General features: G+C 37.8%; 1 protein-coding gene across 2 annotated transcripts; it reads left to right on the top strand.

Moving 5' to 3' along the window:
• The first annotated feature begins 416 nt into the window (after positions 1-416).
• VCAM1 (vascular cell adhesion molecule 1) lies at positions 417-9,105 on the top strand. Of its 2 annotated transcripts, XM_026854133.1 has the most exons (8): positions 417-605; positions 1,276-1,554; positions 2,224-2,541; positions 3,156-3,428; positions 4,013-4,276; positions 4,721-4,987; positions 6,524-6,790; positions 7,501-9,105. In XM_026854133.1, the coding sequence occupies exons 1-8, from the start codon at positions 542-544 to the stop codon at positions 7,659-7,661; spliced, it is 1,893 nt and encodes a 630-aa protein (XP_026709934.1). In that variant the 5' UTR covers positions 417-541; the 3' UTR covers positions 7,662-9,105. The 2 variants fall into 2 exon arrangements, with proteins under 2 accessions (XP_026709934.1, XP_026709935.1); XM_026854134.1 differs by lacking the exon at positions 6,524-6,790.
• Positions 9,106-19,540: the final 10,435 nt, after the last annotated feature.

The raw sequence follows: 19,540 nt of genomic DNA, 5'->3' as shown, positions 1-19,540 counted from the left end.
TTCACTTCTTAAACTGGTAGCACAGTTTTCAAAGGCAGTACTGAGTTAAAGTTATTTACAGAATGGAGCAGTTAGAAGTATTTTCAAGACTCAGCCCTAGATAAATATTTTCACGGAAAACAAACTTCAATAACTTTTCCATCTGAGATATAGTGCCATTCAGTTGCTTGGAATTACCCACATTCTTTCATTTAATCAGTTGTTTGCAGGATCAGATCTTGACTTGGTCTTTTTGAGTCTAGCAGGCACTGCATCATAGATGTTAGTATTCATTGTTTCCGCGGGCTTTAAATTCTCTATTGAAAAAAGCAGCAGAGGGCGCTGAGCCCCCCAGCACAGCCCGGTATGGATTTCTTCCTCCCAGCTCTGGATTTCCCCGTCCAGGGATTTCCCACTCCACCTCGAGAGACTTTATAAAGAGCACACTGGAGCTATTCTAATAAACTGTTGCAGAGCGGCAGGATCTCATTGTGCTTCTTCACAGAAAATAGAAAGCAAGGCTTTTGATTTCACTTTCTTTACCTAGTAACAGTAATTGCAAATGTTAGAACAGATGAGAAGAACAAGTCAAGCTGTGCTAATAATTTTGTATGTGTTAATGACTGGTAAGTTGAGGGGGGGGGGGATGTTTGCTTTATGTTTTTAATTTTGTTAAGTGTAAACTGACCTACAATTTACTATTTGATCTTTATTTCTCTTTGTTCCATTTGCTTTTACATTTCAGTGAATACAACTGTCAGTGAAGTAGTTCTGTCAAAATGTCAGGAAACTTTTTTTTTTGACATTTACTTTGAACTCTTCTGTGCTCTGCAATGACACAGTCATTTTCTTATTGAGCTTGATAAAAGACAGGCCAGGAGACAACTGCAGTATATCTCTGCATGTTTGATTTTTACTGTGATCCCTGACAGTATCAGTCAAGTTTAGTATTAAATGTCCCGTTGAAAGTGATTCTGCAGTTGTCTGTGCTGTCTTACTTACCACCCCTCCCCTCAAATATTACAAAGTTTTTGAACCAGATCCAATGCATTTATTTTTGTTGACAGCATTGGATTTATACCATTTTATAGATGAGAACTGTTTGTTAGTCATCTGTGTCTGTATTTGACAAAAATAGCAATGTTTATTGGGTATTTTGGAAATGTAAGCCCCTGCATGAGCTTTATTAGTTTAACCTCCACACAACTGTAAACTTGTCACAGTAGAACATGAGAAGAAATGGGAAAATCAATGCTGAGAATGCTGCTGAGTTTATGTATGTTCTCCCTATTGTAGTTAAAGCTTTTGAAATGGAGATTATACCTGCTAACAGAATCGTTGCACAGATTGGAGAAACACTTATACTCACATGCAATGCTACCGGCTGTGCATCACCAAGTTTTTCCTGGAGAACACAGATGGACAACCCCCTTGGAGGAACAGTGAACAATCATATGACATACTCTACCTTGACTATGAATCCAGTTAGTATTGTGAATTCTCATGATTATCTGTGTACTGTCTTCTGTGGTGACAAAGGGAAAAAAGAGAAGAGTATCAAAGTTGAACTTTACTGTAAGTACAAATGTAAAATTCTCTTTAAATAGTACACATTCACAGAAAAATCCATAATTGTTTTTAGATACTGTAGTTGTTAGTTAACTGATAATGCTAGGATAATGAGCCTGCTATAGCTCAGCATATATTTCCTTGAAAGATTGCTTTATCTCTCTGTTCAGGACTTTCTCAGCCCCTTTCTGCTTAGCTTTCTGCACTGAAGATAGTATGTACTGGTCTTATTTATTCTTGTTCTTGGTAATACTTGAAACATAGACTACCCAAAACATTCATAGATCTGGAAAAAAAAAATTAAAGCTTTTGCAGTTTGCAGGGAAATGACTCAGATGTCTAAACCTACCAGCACAGAAAATAGGATACCACCAGTGTATAGATTGCTCTGGATGCCTATATTTAGGCAGCTGTACCACTGCCTAGGTGCCTTGCTGGATCTTAGTAGATAATTTGTGATCATATTTCAACAATTGTACAAATATAATTCCTGTTAGTGTATGAACTGCTTATGAAAGACTTGTATGTCTTCCTATCAAGATATCTCTTGTAATAAAGTTGATATCATGTTCTGAATGACTCTAAGTTCAAGATGTTTGATGACTGGATCTTGCTCTTATGTTGACCCTAGAACTTATCTCTACTAGACTAAAGAAATGGATTTTATCCTTTCAGCTTTCCCCAGTGATCCTATCATTGAGATCAGCCCATCCTTGGTTGCTGGAGAACCAGTCACTGTCACCTGTAAAATTCCTGATGTGTATCCTTCTCATCGCCTGGAAGTACTCCTAAAGAAAGAGGAACATGTTCTTCATGAGAAAGAGTTTTATGAAGATGACAGCACAAATACAGAGACCAAAACTGTGACATATTCATTTAATCCTACAGCTGAAGATATTGGGAAAGACATTACCTGTGTGGCAAAGTTACCAATTCCTACTATGGACTTTGAACCCAAAGAAAGAGTAACTTCTCAGAAATTGAATGCAAACTGTAAGTATTTTTATTCTAGGGCTTTCACACCAAGTTTAATGTTCAGTTTCATGGAACGGGTTTACAAAGTGTGTGCTATAAATCGTTTATGATCTGTGCTTCTTACCTGTTTTTTTATGTAGATAGTCTATTGTATTCTGTTGAATTCTGTTGTATTCAGTAGCAGTCACCGAGTCATTAAATACCCACTGTTGTTATGACAGAATTCAGGCAATGCTTTAGTAACTCTTCTCTCACTCTCTTACCCTGGACAGTGGCACTCAGTCAGAAGGTAAAGACCAGAAGAAAAATGTCAGCACACAGATAAACAATTGTTTTTAAAATTGCCATTGTATGGTTCCAAGTGGTTCCAAGTTTATAGACCTAAACAATAGGGAGACAAATGTAAGAGTCAGGGAAAAAACTACACATATATTGTCTAGTTTTGCTTTCAAAGCTGCAAACTAAATGTCTTACCGAGTCTGGAAAAATTGTTCCACTGTGTTACTGGAATACGCAATATTCATTCATTCTTGGTATTGTGTGAAATGTACCTCTAGAGAAGCTAGTGTTAAAGACGGGCATGTCTTTCTTCATTAACTTACTGACCTTATCTCTCTTTTCTTCTCTTACAGTTGGTCCACAAAATACAATCATTAGTGCATCTCCAGGCAACTTGGCAATGGAAGGAGATCCTTTAAAACTGACTTGTGTGACTGAGAGTAATCCAGCCCCACAAATATTTTGGAGAAAACATCTAGCAGATGAAAGCAATCGGCATCTGATAGAAAACAATGTCCTTTCTATTCCCCATGCTCGTTTCACTGATTCAGGACTGTACATCTGTGAAGTAATTAATCCGGTAACTAATATAACAGAGGAAGCAACTGTGGACATTGTTATACAAGGTACAAGTCTGCTTTAATTTAACATGTATTATCCAATACCCAATTGGCAGCTGCCTGTTAGGATGGAAGATGCTGAAACACTGAAAATTAGGAAATTATGGGGCCTTCCTTGTTATGTATTCAGGATTTAGCTTTCAATTTACTGCTGCTCTTCATGGGCTGTGCTTTTCATTTCTATCTTTAAATTTCAGCTAATTCTCTCTGTACTGCTGTTGTACATGCATACATACTCAAAGTGATAAAAGAATCTGAGAAAGTAGTGATGTGAGGAACACTGTTATTTCATGGACCATGAAGTGCCAGTGTACATAACTATTTCACAGGGACATCAGTCTTCTTCTCTGAGCTAGTAGTTTTAGTCATTAGTAGTAAATTTAGTAGTCATTTAATAGTAAAACTATTTAGGACATTTAAAAAAAATTATTATTCTTACTATTACTGCTATTTCAATAGAGCCAAAAATCCCAGATGGAAGCAAAACCAACATGAATAGATCCTTGGGCAAGCAATCCCTGATTTCTTAAAACCCTCTCCATCTTTAGTACTTTTGCATTAGTATAACAGCCTTTTCTTTTGTCATGCAGGTGCTCCAAACATTGCAAAAATCTCTGTTAAACCTTCTACAACCGTTCAAGAAGGAGAAAATGTTTCCATACAATGTTCTGCTGAGAGTAACCCTCCACCCAAGATTATTTTAAGAAGAAAATCTGACAATGCAGACATGGGGCCTTACAGCGAGGGGAGGATTCTCCTTCCATCTGTGACATTCCTAAATGGAGGAGACTATGAATGTGTAGCAGAAAATAAGTTTGGGAAAAGTAAAAGTGAAATAACACTTAATGTGAAATGTAAGTATGTGGAATGTTTTCCCAATCATTTAAAAATAATGTTCTAAATAAAATAAATAAATTCTCCACTTGCTTCAGTGATAAATGTAACTATCAAACTAAACAAAGCCCTGTGAGTACAAAAAAAATCAGCGTAGTCCTCTGCTCTTCCTCAAAGAAAGAAGCAGTGCTGATGAGCAGAACAAAGACATGAAATATTTATTGTAATGGCAGTCTTAAGTCAGGATCTGAATAAGCAAGAAACTCGTCTACCCTCTTAACATACTTGGTTAGTACGTTTAGGCTACAGAAAGTTTGTATGGAAGTTCTGATACCATGTGCTTTATTCTGAGAATGAAAAATAAATTAATTTTGGGAGGCCAGCAGCCTGGCATCCAGTAGGACATGTTGAATCCATCTCTCAAAAAATCCATTGTTGTTTAACGACAGGATTTTTCCTTTCAGATGGACCAAAGAATACAACTATCTCTGTTATCCCTGCTACTGCTGTTAAAGAAGGAGAAACTGTGATGATGAAATGTACTAGTTCTGGAAATCCAGCTCCTGTGATCTCTTGGAAGAAAAAGAAGGCCACTGGGGAGTCTGAGAAAATTTCTGAAGGTGCAACTTTAACTATACAGAAAATAAAAAGTCAAGATCTGGAGCTTTATGAATGTGAAGCTTATAATCAATTTGGCAAAGAAGAAAAATCTGTGAAATTACTTGTTCAAGGTTAGTAGAACAAGACAGAACATAAGTGTTTTGGTTTATGTACTTTAGGTCCAGATCTCATTCTGTGAAGGACAGGGAATTCTGTCTTTGATGTCAATGGAATTAAAAGGTGGCCCTAATGCAGTTAAGTCATTTAGGAAGATTTAAACTGTAAAGGGTGAAATCTGCATTAGTACAGATAGTTTATGCAAAGTTCTCATATCAATTGGGCTTCCATCACTCCTTCCAATTGGCAAATGTATGCATGAGGCAAAGAAGCTATGCAGAGCCTTTATTTTCTTCTAAACAGGTCTCAGGGGAGGATCCAGATACCTGCATACAAAAGGTTCAAAGAGAAAGTACATATTGAAACTTCTCTGTGGAGGGACTGTATTATAGGCTCTCCTTTAATTTACGACTCTGTATCATGTTCTCGCAAGCTACATTTAAGCTATACCAAATGTTGAATCCTCCACCTTCATGCAATGACAACAAAATTACATTTTCAGTATTAAGAGAACTTCACTGCTTTACCCCTGCAGCTTCTGCTAATAGTATGGCAACAGTGTATTGCTTAGGGATCACTGCTGCCTTTAGTCCATGTATCTTCCTTGTTCTTTGCTATTTTTGTAGCTGCACCAAAAAATATGCTTGCAATTTTCCCTTCAAATACAGTGATGCAAGGAAAAGGTGTTCCCATCTCTTGCACAGCTGCCTGATGTTAACATCTGTTCAGAGTACTTTGTGAAAGAGAATAGGTGATGGGATCACAACCCTTGAAACAGCAGATGGCCAAGGTACCGTAGGCAGGCTTAGCTAAACGACACAGGAACATATGAATTCATATCCTTAATGAACTGGGAGGGCGGTCTCAGCACATAGTACTTCATGTCAAAGGTTAGTTAAAATAACTACTGTACAGAGTTAATATTAGGATTTGTTTTAGACAGACAGAATAACATCTTCAATTCCTTTAAGATTTTATTGTCTTTAAAAAAACTGAGGGGAGTTGCACAGGTTCTTGTCATAAATGGTAGGATCTTAGTGTTAATGAAAACTTCTGTCCAAAACAGCAGATGCACAAAATAATTGCTGCTTCAAAATTTTTTATAGTTCCACTTCCACCTTTGAAAACAGGATGTAAAATTGTGGAACCTAGTGAAAAAAATGCTATTCTAGGACTTCTTCCTTTGCTTTTTCTATTTATCTCCTGTTGAAAGAGGACATCAACCTCTGGGTCTGTTGGTCTGTGTCCTTTCATGAACCCAGATGAATAAACAGTGAATTTAAAATAAGAAAAGAAGAAAAACTCCATATAATGTAAAAGATAAGCACCATACTCCATCAACTCATAAAATGTTCTTTCTGTCAGCTGCTGTTGACTGTGATGTGAGAAGCATAGCTAGTGACAGAGTAGTGTCCCAAACTACGTGCTTAAATATTATAATGAATCCATTAACTGGATTAGTACTTTGTGTGTATAAGCTGGTGATACCTCATGAGTTTTTTGCTTCTGTTTTTTTGCTAAACCCAACCTTGCATTTATTTTCATTTCAGTTCCTCCCCAAAACATTACTGTCTTAATATATCCATCAGAAAATGTTAAAGAAGGAGAAAACGTCACTATTACATGTAGCACATACAGTAACCCACCATCACAGATGGTCCTGAAAAAAGCCCATCAGGAGAAAGAAATTATTCTCCCATCAGTGAATGGAACGTTTATACTCTACAATGTCACCAAAAATGATACAGGCAGATACTTGCTTGATGTTTTCAATGAGGTTGGAAACAACATCAAAGTGATTGAGATAGCTGTTGTAGGTAGGTAGATCTATTGCCTTCAACTTATTTTGTTCAAATTTTCTAATGAATTTTGTGAAAAGGTGAGCACTAGTTCATAACTGATCTTTGCACAGCAATACTACGGTTAACCTAAAAAAAAAAACAAAACCAAAACCAAACCAAATGAAAGAACAGCTGTTGAGAATAAGCTATATTTAACCTCCTTTCAGTGTGGATGTTATTGTCTCTCTTACCTGAGTTGGTGAGATAGCTTTAATGATAGAGCCAGAAGAAGGTGGATCCTTGCTGCATTTCTGTCCACATGTATGAACAGTGATACTAACCCAGATAAAGTTCTGTTTCACAAAAAGATCTAATGATTGGGCTTTTTAAACACAGTCTTCTCCTGAAGCATTGTTTCCAGGAGGTAGAAATGTCCCCAGATGTTCCCTGGGTAAAATACGCATATTCTTCTGGTATTCTTCATGAACTCCATGGTATTCATTGTAGATGATATCAGGTTTGAACTTGCATAGCAAATTCAAGACCGAGATAATGTCTAGGAATTAAAGTGTGCAATATGGAGTTACTAAAGAAAACAGCGTAAGGAAAATGTTTTGAATTGTGCTTTGTGCATGAAAGCAGGAATAGTGTTCTGCGTCAATAACTCTGCTTTTACAATAATATACATGTATCTGTTTTAATTAGTTTTTACAGAACTTTTTTTCTCCTTTTGTCTCCATTTCCAGGAAGATTGGAAAAACCAGATCAAATGATACCAGTGATTATTGCATTCTCCTGTGTAACAGCTATAGCAGTACCCGTAGTTGCAATTTTGATCTACGTGTTCAGAAAGGCAAAGATAAATGGATCCTACAGTCTTGTAAAAGCACTCAGGCTGAAAGTGTGATCGCATGAATATAAGTCTGTGTTCATAATAAGCAATGATATTTATTGTTGTGACTGGTTCTATTCTTCTGTAACATATGGTAACAAACAAGTGACTTAAGAACACCACCATGTGATAGCAAGTGGATTTTTTTTCATGTTTTGGGGAAAGCTAGCATCCTGTCCTAGAAACTGGTAAATGACTTCTGTGTTGAAGCATGCTGAACAAAGAGTTCATTGGAGAACTAGGTTTGTACATAGTGTATAATTTGTGTTATAAATATGTTCAACTGAGTATCAGTTTGTAAAATTACTGCAACTGTACAGAGAAATGTTAATTCAGAGATATATATCAGCCTTACTTGAGCTGATCAGATGATAATATTTTATTTTGTATTACTCTACAGAGTGAATGTTTTTATTATAATTTTTCTGCTTGTGGGTAATGTTTGGAAAAATGTTCTCTTTTCACTCATATTGTCATAAACTCTGTACCTTCAATGAAGTTACACAATCACCAGGCTATGCATTTCTCATTAATTTAAATTAATTTAAGATCTCAAGGCTCATTTGTGAAACATTTTATTTTAAATATTATAGAGAAAGCGTCTGGGATTATAGTCTAGTCTCAGAACAGCTGAGATGTTTTTGTAGGGTTTAATCATTCTCAAATCAATGTCAGAATTCCGTTATTTCATGATGAGCCAAAGCAGACCCTTTGTTTAGAATATAAACTGCTGATAAATATGCTTTATAGGTTTCCACTGCAAAACAAAACCAACACTAAGTTTCTTTGACTAAATCCCCCTAGTGATTTTTATTTAAGATTATGTCAGAATACATGTTCCTCTGGAAAGAACCAGTGAAAATTACCCTTAGCAACAGCAGATTTGAGTGTCATGGGAAGCCCTAGCTCTAAAGGCATAAGGCAGGCAGTGACCTAAAGGCATAGACAAGGGGGAGAGGCAAAATCTATGCAGCCTTAGCAAAGATGTCTCAGTTCTTTCCTGAAGAAAAGCCCTTCCCAAGCTGTGCACTGTGCAAAACTAAACCACTTGCCTGACAACTTTCCTTTTAACAGACAAGCGGTGCCTGCATGCTTCACCCTGGTTAGCACTTTTTTTCACTGCACCCTCTCTCCAGTGTTGGCAAAATAGCTGTGAAAATAGTGGACTTTTTGTGCAGAGGCAAAGATGAGGGGGAAGGAGAGGTGGAGCTTGATCCTATTCTCCCTTACATCCCTTCTCCTGGCTAGCAATGCTGCTTTGACTCATCTGGTTGGTGATGTTCAGCACTGAAGCCAAGGTTGTGGGAGGTGCAAGCACTGTGGCAGAGATGCTGAAGTGCATCTAGTCTCAGCAGCCCTGAGCACAGGAGCTGGGCTTGGCTCCCACAAACTTTCATACACAAGGTAAAGCACAAGGTCAAGAAGATAAACGTGAAAAGAGTTTCTTTACATTATACAAATGATAACAACTGCCCCCAACAGCAGGACAAACACAGATGTCTCTTGGTAGCTAGCTGTGGGATGAGGCAGTGGATTTCCCATATCTTTTTCATAGCATGTTCAGCAGTGTTTTGTGCATAGCAAATCAGTGCATGAAGGGTCCTGCGCTTATCTACAGTTGGAAAGGGAGCCGTGGAAAGTGGAGGTGTAGCAGAAAAATGGGAGAGTGGTGTGGACTTGGCTTGGAGGAATGTGAGCATGCAGTAGGAGGGTGAAGAAAAGATTGAAGACAGAGGAGGAGGAGAGCTTTGACAGGCCCATGACATAAATTTCTTGGAGGTGGTGTCAGGCATATTTATTCAGAATAATGTCAGTCCTGTCTCAGTGCTGTCTTGTGAACAAACCAGAAAGCATGATTTTTCCACTGTGCAAAACTTTGGTGCACGCACATTTTGCCTACTGAATATAGTCCGGTATCTGTATTGCAAGAATGATAGTTAGAAAAGATACAGAGAAGGAGGACTGGAAAACAGGAAAAATGAAAATGACCGGGACTTTCCAGTTTGGAGAGAGAGTTCTGAAGGAGGAGGGGATGTGACTGATGTTTTCCAAATTGTGAAGGCAGTTGATAGCAAACAACAGATGCAGAACTGCTGTTTGCTAAATCATGCAATGCCAGAACTGCAGGGCACACAAATCAAGGAGAGAGCAGTTTAATGAAAATAATAGAAACTACTTCTTTACACAGTGAATGGTGAACTACTGGAAGCTTCTGCAGAAGGTTGTGAGCAATAAAAGTATTAATTGGCTCAAAAGGGGAATGGAAAATATAATGGACTAAAGGTCCATAAATAAATACTAAAGGGAAGAGGCAGAAGTGTACTGTATAACATCCCTAATACAGTAGCCATTGATGCTGAGCAGTCCTCAGGAATATACTGTGGAAAGTGGCCAGGTTTGCGTGCTCTTCTGAAATAGTGTCTCCCACTGCTGGAACCATACTGCGACAGCTGGATCACTGGTGAGACCCAGTAAGGTTATGTCTTGCCTTCTTATGCCTTCTTTGAGCAGTTTTAGGCCAGGCCTAGTTGGACAAGGGACTTAGCAGGTTCTGTGCTGGTTTTCCCTCATCCCTAGGAAGGAATAAAAAGAGGAAAGATGAGTGGGAGAGAAATTGGAGTCATCTTGCAACAGCACTTTAACGCTTGCATAGTCTTTCCTGGAAATGCCTCCATGGGTTCCCAGTATCCTCTTGGCTGTTGGTTTCACTAGTATTTGTGATATAGATACAGACCTTAATGCCTACATGGCTTGCCTGCCCTCCCAGGGTTCTTATTAGGTCATTGAAGTCAATAGGAGTTGGCCTGTGAGTTCAACAGGGCCAGAAACAGTTTTCACCCAGAAACAGTAAGTGAATAGTGAATGAGCTTGTAGTGCTCACTTCAGGAGAGTGTGCTCTTGTGTGGGCAGTAAGCTTCCTTTCAGCAAGATCACAAAGAAGGACCTTGCCAGGGAATCTCCTCCCCTACTGCCTGGATCTCGGTATTTTCCAGGACACTTAATAATGTGGGTAGAAGTTTGTCTTATGGAGGTTAAAAGTTCACAATCATATAACTTATCTTTTTATTGAAAATTACAGAAGAAATATGTTTCTCCTTGCACTATTTCTCATCAAGCAAAATGCAGAGCCTCTGCTGTGGAAAAAAAGGCATGAACAGCAGCTCCAGCTCAGCAAGCTCTTTCAAAAGGGGTCAGAACCACCTGGAGGTCTAGGTAAGAGTCCCTGCCACAGGACCTGTCTTTATGATCAAGAAAGCAGTCTGTAGAGCAAAGGGCTGGGACAGGCCTGATCAGGTTTTCTCTACAAAGTCACCTCACAGGTTATAGAGTTGCATTTTCCCCTGCCTAGGCCTCGGCTCAAGCACACCAGCTGCCCTTGTGTCCTCAGAGCAGCAGTTTGTCCCAGCAATACCATGGAGCGATGCTAAATGCTAGTGCTAAAATGAGCCTGGATTTTAAAACGTGATTGCAAAATCTCACTCCCTGCAGCTAGTTCAGGATGTCCTCTTCCCTAAAATGATGTCGTGGCCTGAACTCAGCTGGCAGCCAAACACCACACAGCTGCTCACTCACCCTACCCCCTCCCAGAGTAAATAATCCTTGTGATTTTTTTCAAAATCCCCTCAAGCACTTCAACATACCCTTTAACATTTAGCAAAAGATCTGTATATGATTCTCCAGTGCTGTTTCTGCCAGTGCCAGAGGTGATTTTGCCTCTTTACTCCTTTGTGCAGCTCTGCTTCCATAAACAACCTTTTTTACATTTACCATGTTTTTGTCAGAGAATCACTGCAGGCAATAAAGAATAAATCAATTCCTTATTCCTGTTACAGTTTCTCAGTCCTTTGTAGGATACAGTCCCTCAGAGCTGCTGTTAGTACGTTTTTTTGAAACAGAAAGCTATGTGATAAAAAGTCAAATGCCTCATGAGTCCAAATACCTTAAATCTAATTTGTTTGATAATGCCTACGTTCCCTAAAACCATGCTGACTGGCACTAATTATGTTTTCTATCCTTTAATCCCTGTATCAGCTTTTCCCATTATTTAAACCTTTGTCGTACCAACCAGTCTGAATATTACCCAGACCGTTCAGCTTACCAATCAAACAGTGACAGTGTTTTTGACACTAGTCAGTTTGAAGGCCACTTCACATTTTAAAAAGCAATGAGGGAAGCGGTTATATCAGAGAACAACTTCTCTTGTTCTGTTCTCTGCTGTGCAGCTCAACAGCTTTTAAACCTCACAATCTTTTGGGGTCCACATGCTATATATATCCTGCCACCAAAGTGATGCAAGTTATGCTCACAGAAATACGGAAATGTTTATTAGAAGAGTGATGTGCTTTGCTGTTAGCTACCAGGCACCTTAGCAGTTAAACTGTATTGTTCCAAGTACCTGAGTAGCCACCAGGTACCAAAGCAGGGAATCTTCTGTCTGTCTCTCCATCCTTCCCACCTGAGGACTCCTTCTGATGCTGTTGTATACAGAATGGCCAGATGTGTGTCTGTGTTGATTTTTTCTCTTATTTTCCCTTTCCTTTGAATGAGAGGCAGATATGGGACATCTGCTCTCAGTGACTGAAAGAAATGGTGCTGTAGATGTTGAATTAATTCATGTTCTCAACACAGATGTCATGTCTTGAACACTTGTTTCAGACTTATATTTGATGTTGTTTCGTATTTATTAAGGTCATAGAGACCGACAGTGATGGGAGACTATCAGTTTTAACAGTGATGTAACTTTGAGACACTTCTACTGGTTGACCCACAGAGCCCTTTTGCTTTGGCTAGTCAAACCTAGTAGGTTAAACTAGCTTTCCACATTTCCATGCACTCGGTGTGCATAGAAAAAACCAGCACTAGATCCTTTAGCACTACTAACATGCAGCTGAAGAGAGAACTTCAGAAAATGGGGTTGGAGTATTAACTGGCATTGTATCTTGGGCTTAAGCAACAAAATCTTACCACAAATGGTACATTCATTTGCTTGTTTCAATATCAGAAATACATATAAAATAGAGTTAAAACACAACTCCCTTCAATTTTCAAAATTACATTTAATATGTTTCCGCTATTGTTTCTCTGGATTTCCTGTTCAACTAAAATTCAGGAACATTTTGTGTCTCCATATATATCCATGCATCATAACAGTAGAGTGAGGCAAGACAGCATGATTCTTCACTGTTGAATAATTCATTCAGGCACTCTTATCTGAAAAGCATACAGAAATAAACATTTCAGGGAGATAATTTAGTTTTTGTAGATAAGCTCTGGGAAAAAGGAGAGAAAAATTCCCTGTCACAAGCAAAATGCAATTCCAGTACCACCTTGTTGTTGAGTCTATTGTTTTAGTTCATAGTCACCATGGCCTTGGTGCTGATAACAGAGCAGGGGTGGAGCAGATAGCAAGATTTTGTTTGTATTGATTGAAGAACATAAAAAATGATTTTTGATGTTCTTTTGAGAAATTGTGACAATGTTGGCATAAACCATGCTCCCCAAGTTGTCTGATTTGAAGTAAAAACCAAGAACATGGCAGAATAGTGCTCTACTTGCTTTGTCTGCCCCCTGTAAAATGTGGTGTATCTGTAGAAGCAGCTAAAGAAATGTATAGGATACAGGAGAATTTATTTCTACATCTAAAGGTAAATTCATGCACTGAAAATTCTGTGTCCAAAATATAAATGTACTGAAATATCTTGTTTATTATATCTATAAACATATTGGCAAAACTTAATTCTTCTTTGTCTTGTTCCATGTTTTGGTGCAAGCATCTGTAATAGCAAGCAGTTGAAGAACGCACTACCAGTAGTCTGAATGTATGACTATTCCTTTTACCTTCCTGTGTCTAGTTCACTGTTAATTCAATAGAATGGGCTGGTATAAACCTCTAAGATCTGCACTTTTTCGGACACAAAAATGCACATCCTAAAAGCTGTTGTGTTTTTTGTTAGCAAAGCCCACTTGTTGCAGAGAGGAGAGACAGAAGAGTAGATATGAGTTATGATAGAGCTACCTGTTTAGCCTTGGGCTTGATTGAATAGGGAAATGAAGGTAAATACTGGGTGAGATTAATGCTGAACTCACTCCTAGGGTTTCTGAATTTTTTGTGGGTGCACACACTTAATTTTGGAACCAGACCCAGGTAATGAGGTAACAAGATAATTGTAGAAAGACCCAGTGAAAAGGAATGAGGTTTCCTATGAAGAATGACCACACTAGGTCAGACCAAGTATTTTAACCAGCAGTAGGTAAAAGTTAATGCCTAAAAAATGCTAAAAACAATGTCTCGTAATAGATTCTCCAAATGCAGTCCCAGCCTCCAACAGTTTTGAAGCTTTGGAATTTCCTGAGTCACAGTTTGCTTCATTGCATTGAGACACTTGCAATGGATTTGTCTTCTGTTTGTTTGTTGTCTTTTGTTGTTTTTGTCTCTTGAAATTATGTAAATTCATAGCATGCACAACATCCTTATTTGCAAGGAATGAAGTACTGCTTTGCTGAGTTCAGTATCTTGTGGTGGTATGTCTGCTCTCTTGGTTTGTGTTCTTTTCAAAATGGAAGAAAGTAGGAGAAAGTTTGAGCAATCTTTTAACACTGAGCTATCTAGATTTCTAGATAATGTCTGGGACACAAGAGAATGTAGTGTCAAGAACTCTGCACAGCATTGCCACAAGCTGTCAGCAGCAGGAGGGAGGGATTTGGCAGTGATCCCACAAATTATAGCTGGAGGGCTGAATGTGCAAAATCTATTAAGGAGTAATTCTGCATGAAATCTGTATTGCCAGTTATTGTATTTAATACAGTAAAGTGAGTAATCAATCACTTTCACATCTGAAGAACTCTCACTTAGATATTTAACCTTCAAATTATTATGTTTTAAAACAAATGTAAGCAGATGGGATAATTACTTTTAAAATTAGGTCAAGTGTTTTCTATACAATTAGGATTGGAGGAAAACCTGATTTTTTTTTATTTTTGAGGAGGGTAGTCATACTACTGATATAATTGTATTTTTATTAGGGGTTTATATTTGAAACAGAGTCAAATGTTAACAACTTCCAAAAAATTAGTGGGTTTATGCTATATCTCTCTGAAATAAAAACAGGTTCTTTCACTGGAAGAATGTTGCAATCACATTAAAACCCTAGCTTGGTCAGTTTTTTGTACTCTTTAGTATGTTATGTCAGTTCACAAAATTGCTTTTCATCTTAAAAAGATTTCTTGTCTAGAGAGTGTACAGTAATTTAGAATATTGCTTCTTTGTGAGGCCTGGGCCTTCTGAGGAACTGAAATCAAAGGAGGACAGTTTTGAGCTGGGGGAAGTTTGGGGGTTTTTGAGTCATTGATTTTTTTTTTTTTTTTTTTTTTTTTTTCTCTTTTACACTGTGGAGTATACAATGAAGCAGGAGACATCTGTGACAGTCAGGTTCAGGGCTGGCAGGAGCAAGACTAGACACCACACCTTCTCTTGTTCATTGCATACAAAATGAAAGCCTTCACTATGCTTTTCACAACCACCCTGGGAAAATTTTTGATGTAGGGTTATTCAGATTCTAAGAGAGTCTAATGTTTTCATATGTAGAAATCTTGACCAGAGAGTGTTAAAGAAGAATGGCTGATATATTGTTAAATGTCCTAAACTGTAAAACAAAAGTAATAATAAAACAAGGTAGGGAGTAGTAATAAAACAGATGAGAGAGATATATTGGGAACCTTGCTGAATTGGTAGAATATTTTTCAAATCTCATAACATTTTATGAAAGATTGTTTACATAGGTATTGTTTCCACTGTTAATGACAAAAACTGAAATTCAAGGTAGCATTTTGTATGATTTATCAAAATGAATATGTGAAACAATAGCCAAACAGCATGAAGCACAGAAGAAACAAGAGCTTCTTTTGTTGGAGCCTGTGAAGAGTGTGTAATCAGAGCTCAAGACTATGACACTTGAAAAGAAAAACTGTCAGTTCTGAACCACAAGATTAACATTCCTGCCTGTACTTAAAAGATGAATACCTCTTTTTAGTTGTATCTTTCCTGCAGTTGAACTGTCAAGCACAGACATCTTGAAAGCATGTTTTTTGAGTGTCTTAAAAGAGCCATTCTCAGGCTCCTAGTTTTTTATGGAAAGAGACAGAAGTCTGCAGTCTAGATAAAGGAATGTAGTACAGTGCATCTTCTAGGTCACCCTGAGATTGTGGCCCATACGCAAGTTGTACAAAGAAGCAACTTAAATTTTATATCACATGCTTGATCAATTTAATTCTTGGTAATTTGATTTCCTAACTTTAAAGAGGTCACAATTAGATTGAATTAAAAGCATAGACTTTATGGAAAATATACTGATTGCAGATTTAAAAGCTAAAGTATGAGAAGTAGGCCTACTTTTCCATTTTATTTAATCTGTTTTGCAATTCAAAGTTTGTAATCTGCAGATATGTCTAAATACTGTTGCCAGATAAAGCAAAGCATATTTCTGGACTGATTGTAGTCTTTCAGTATCCCCCCACAGAACGGGTTACAGAGAACACAGAGACAGTCTATTCTCTGAGCTGTACAATAAAAAAGACAAGGGGATATAGTCAAAAGATGTGACAAGGGGAAGTTCCAGTTGTATGTGAGCAACAAATTCATGGTGAGAGCAGTTCAGCAGTCAAAACAGGTTACTTAACAGGTGTAGAACCTCTGTCCTTGAGGATTTTTGCAATTCAACTGGAAAAAAGACCCTGATCATCCTAATCTAACTGTAAAGTTAGCCTTGCTTTGAGTAGGACATTGGACTTGATGGTCTCCTGTGGTCAACCCTGCCTAAATTTTTCTGTGCATGACAGAGGCTCCCACGAGATATCATTGCTTGTTTTTTTTAAGGAGCGATGTAATTCCCATACAAGATCAAATAAAATATATTCAAAAAGTTTAGCATACTGGTCTTTGTCTTATAATAAGCATCAACCGAAGTTTGGGAGGAGGATGTTAGAAACACCCCTAAAGACAGATTTAGGAACAGTTGTTTCTACAGTATTAAGGTTTTTTTGATATCTGATAGAGATTGCTTAAATGTAAGTCTGCAAGCATGAGACTTATTCTGTCTTCCAAATTAGTGGCATTAGTCATAATTCTAATGTCCAGTCATTTCATTACCCCTTTTGAAGTGCTGTCCCAAATTGCTTCCTGTGGAAAAGATTGCATAGTTTAATTAGACACTTTGTAAAAAGTATTTCCTTTGATTGGTTTAAAATACTTCTCCTTTTTGTCCCCTTTTTTTTAAATTATGATGCAGGAAGACTAGAAGTTTTTCATCTACCATTTTTTCTACTAATCATTAATGTGAGCAATTCTGTCTTACTCATATCTTTTCTAAATGAAAAAAAAAAAAATCACCAAAATAGCACTCTTTTGAGTGTTTATATTCAGAAATGCTTTTCACATGGCAATAATCTCCATTACTGTCTCCAAAACTTCTAGCGCAACGTCACCTTTCATAGGCAGTGATCGGTCTGGTACTTTCTATTCCAAATTAAGCTCCATCATATAGTTACCTTAAAGGAGTTATAATGCTTCTCGTATTACTTGGCATCTCATTCCTTGCAGATCCTAATATTTTGGGATATTATTGTCTTAAGCTGACAAAATCTGCCTGATACCAAAAGAAGATATTTCATAATTTCCAATCAAATCACCCATAGCAGGCCAAAAGAAGTCTGCTCCTTGCTGAAAACTGATTTCTCACTCACCCACCCATTTTTTTTTTCTGCTCAGTTAATTTTTGACTGGATCAGGTTCTGAATCCAAATTGCTGTAGGGTCTTACTCATATTAGGCTGGTACAACCAAGCCAGTGGTGGTGATTGTCAGAGTGATGACTGAGCCATCTCTCTCACATTTGCATCAATTGAAAGTATCTCTGAAACCAGTTCCTCCTGATAGCTGACCTTTTTTTAACCACAGATGCACACTCAGCAGAGACCTTTACTGAGTTTAGAACAGGGATTGTTAATTGCTTACTTAGTAACATGCACACTAAAGTTGTAGTAGATTTAATAACTTCATCTAAATGGTCATTGTTCAGCATGTCACACAGAAAAAATTTCCTGTAGGAAGTGGAAAGAAGTTAGCATCTCTCTGGAAGTCTTTGATATTTATAAAGCCTGACCTGGATTTTCCAAGTGAGTTGAGTGAAAAATATTTTCCATTTCCTGGAACACTTGAAGTATATTTGCTAACCATACTTCCTTCAGAGTATCCTTGATTGAAAAGTATATTCAAGTAAATATTTCCAGAAAGAGTTAAAGGTTGTCTTAACATTCTTTTAAATGCAAAGATCTGTACTGTAGAAATAAATGAGACTTTTCAGAGGTTACACAGGCTACAGGATTTGGCCCTTACGAGGAAGATGTGATGATGGGCTGTATCTCTCCTACCATGGCCCTGCAGTGCTTTGTAGCCATATCCCTTCCCTTTTCAGATTATTGCAAATGGCATTTAGGAAATCACCAATATCATCAGAAGCCAATTAAAATATAGATTTGCTCACTATGGAAAATTATAAGAACTTTTGATGTGGGGGAAGGTCAGCACATTATTGTTTTGATGAATAAGCCTTGAGTAAAAGAAGTTTTCGCTTCTCATTAGCATTAGTTATAGAAAACACCTCTTCTGCTCCTCTCCTGTTTGAAAGCTCTCACCTGTACATCATTCTGGATGACCTGTCTTATGACTACATCAGCCACATCCCAAGTGCAGCCATGAACTCCAGGATGTGCTTTCCTGTGTTACTGAGATAAAACCTCTTCAGTGTCTTCCACCTCAGTGATGGCACTGGCCTGGAGTCATGGTGGATGTGAGCTGCATCAGGGTGGTTCAGTGTCCACTGTCACTGGAGAGAGCCTGCAGTCTGGAGCTGGGCACTTTCCCTAAGGAACCTGGTGAGCAGATCTAAAGCTCTGAGCTACTTTCAGCAGTTTTGCCGTACAAGTGATATATGTTGGTGTGTCAGCAGCTTCCCGGCATTGTTTTGAAACAGCAAGTTGGTTAAGAACACATGTTGTTCCTGTCATCTTGCATTATCACCCTCTTGCTCAACAACAACAACAACATAACCCCCCTAAAACTTTGTGTCAAAATCCGTGAGTCAAGAACGTAACTCTACAAATTGCTGCCGTTTGTCTTCCTACCATGTTCTCATAAAGAAATTGCTTAGGAAATAATTTTCCTGTGATAATCTAGAGTCAGCTGGTTTAGACACGTATCTCTCTAATATCAAAATTAATGTCAACCATGCCTTTTTAGAGAAGCATAACTATAGTGTAAATTGACAGCTACTCTCACAGCTATTTAATCCTCTGACCTAAATTTGGGTGTTTGTCACCACCACCACCACTACTACCATTTGCTTCCAAGATGAAAGGGGAAAATAATGTCTCTATCTGCATGCAGTTGTAAAGCTGTGCCAGACTAGGTTTTACTTTGTTAGTTACTAAAATCTGTAAACTGTTTAAGTAAAAGCTGGTGCTGTTTATGATGGATAGTAGGAGACATTATTTTTAATATTACTAATAGCTACAATTTAACTTGATGGACCTTTAATTTAACTTTATTAACAAATTTGTCTCCTTTCTGAATGGTCGAGTTTCCATGGTATTGACAAGGTAACTAAATAAATTGATCCCTTGTCTTCTTGTGCCAGACGTTAAGTTGTCCCAAAGGCTAAGATCCATTTTGTTAGTCTTTAGACAGTGATGCTTATATGAAGTAACAGTCTGAGCCAGAAAGTCATGTATTAACAAAATACAATGATTTTGAAACGTGTAAGTAAATTCAGTACACTTCATTGAGGCTTCAATAAGTCTTTTCAGGAGTGTGACCCAACCCTATGCCACATACAAGGTGTG

The sequence above is a fragment of the Athene cunicularia genome, assembly GCF_003259725.1.
Source record: "Athene cunicularia isolate RWA chromosome 8 unlocalized genomic scaffold, athCun1 chr8_part1, whole genome shotgun sequence".
Taxonomy (NCBI): Eukaryota; Metazoa; Chordata; class Aves; order Strigiformes; family Strigidae; genus Athene; species Athene cunicularia.
This window is presented reverse-complemented; position numbering and strand designations above follow the sequence as displayed.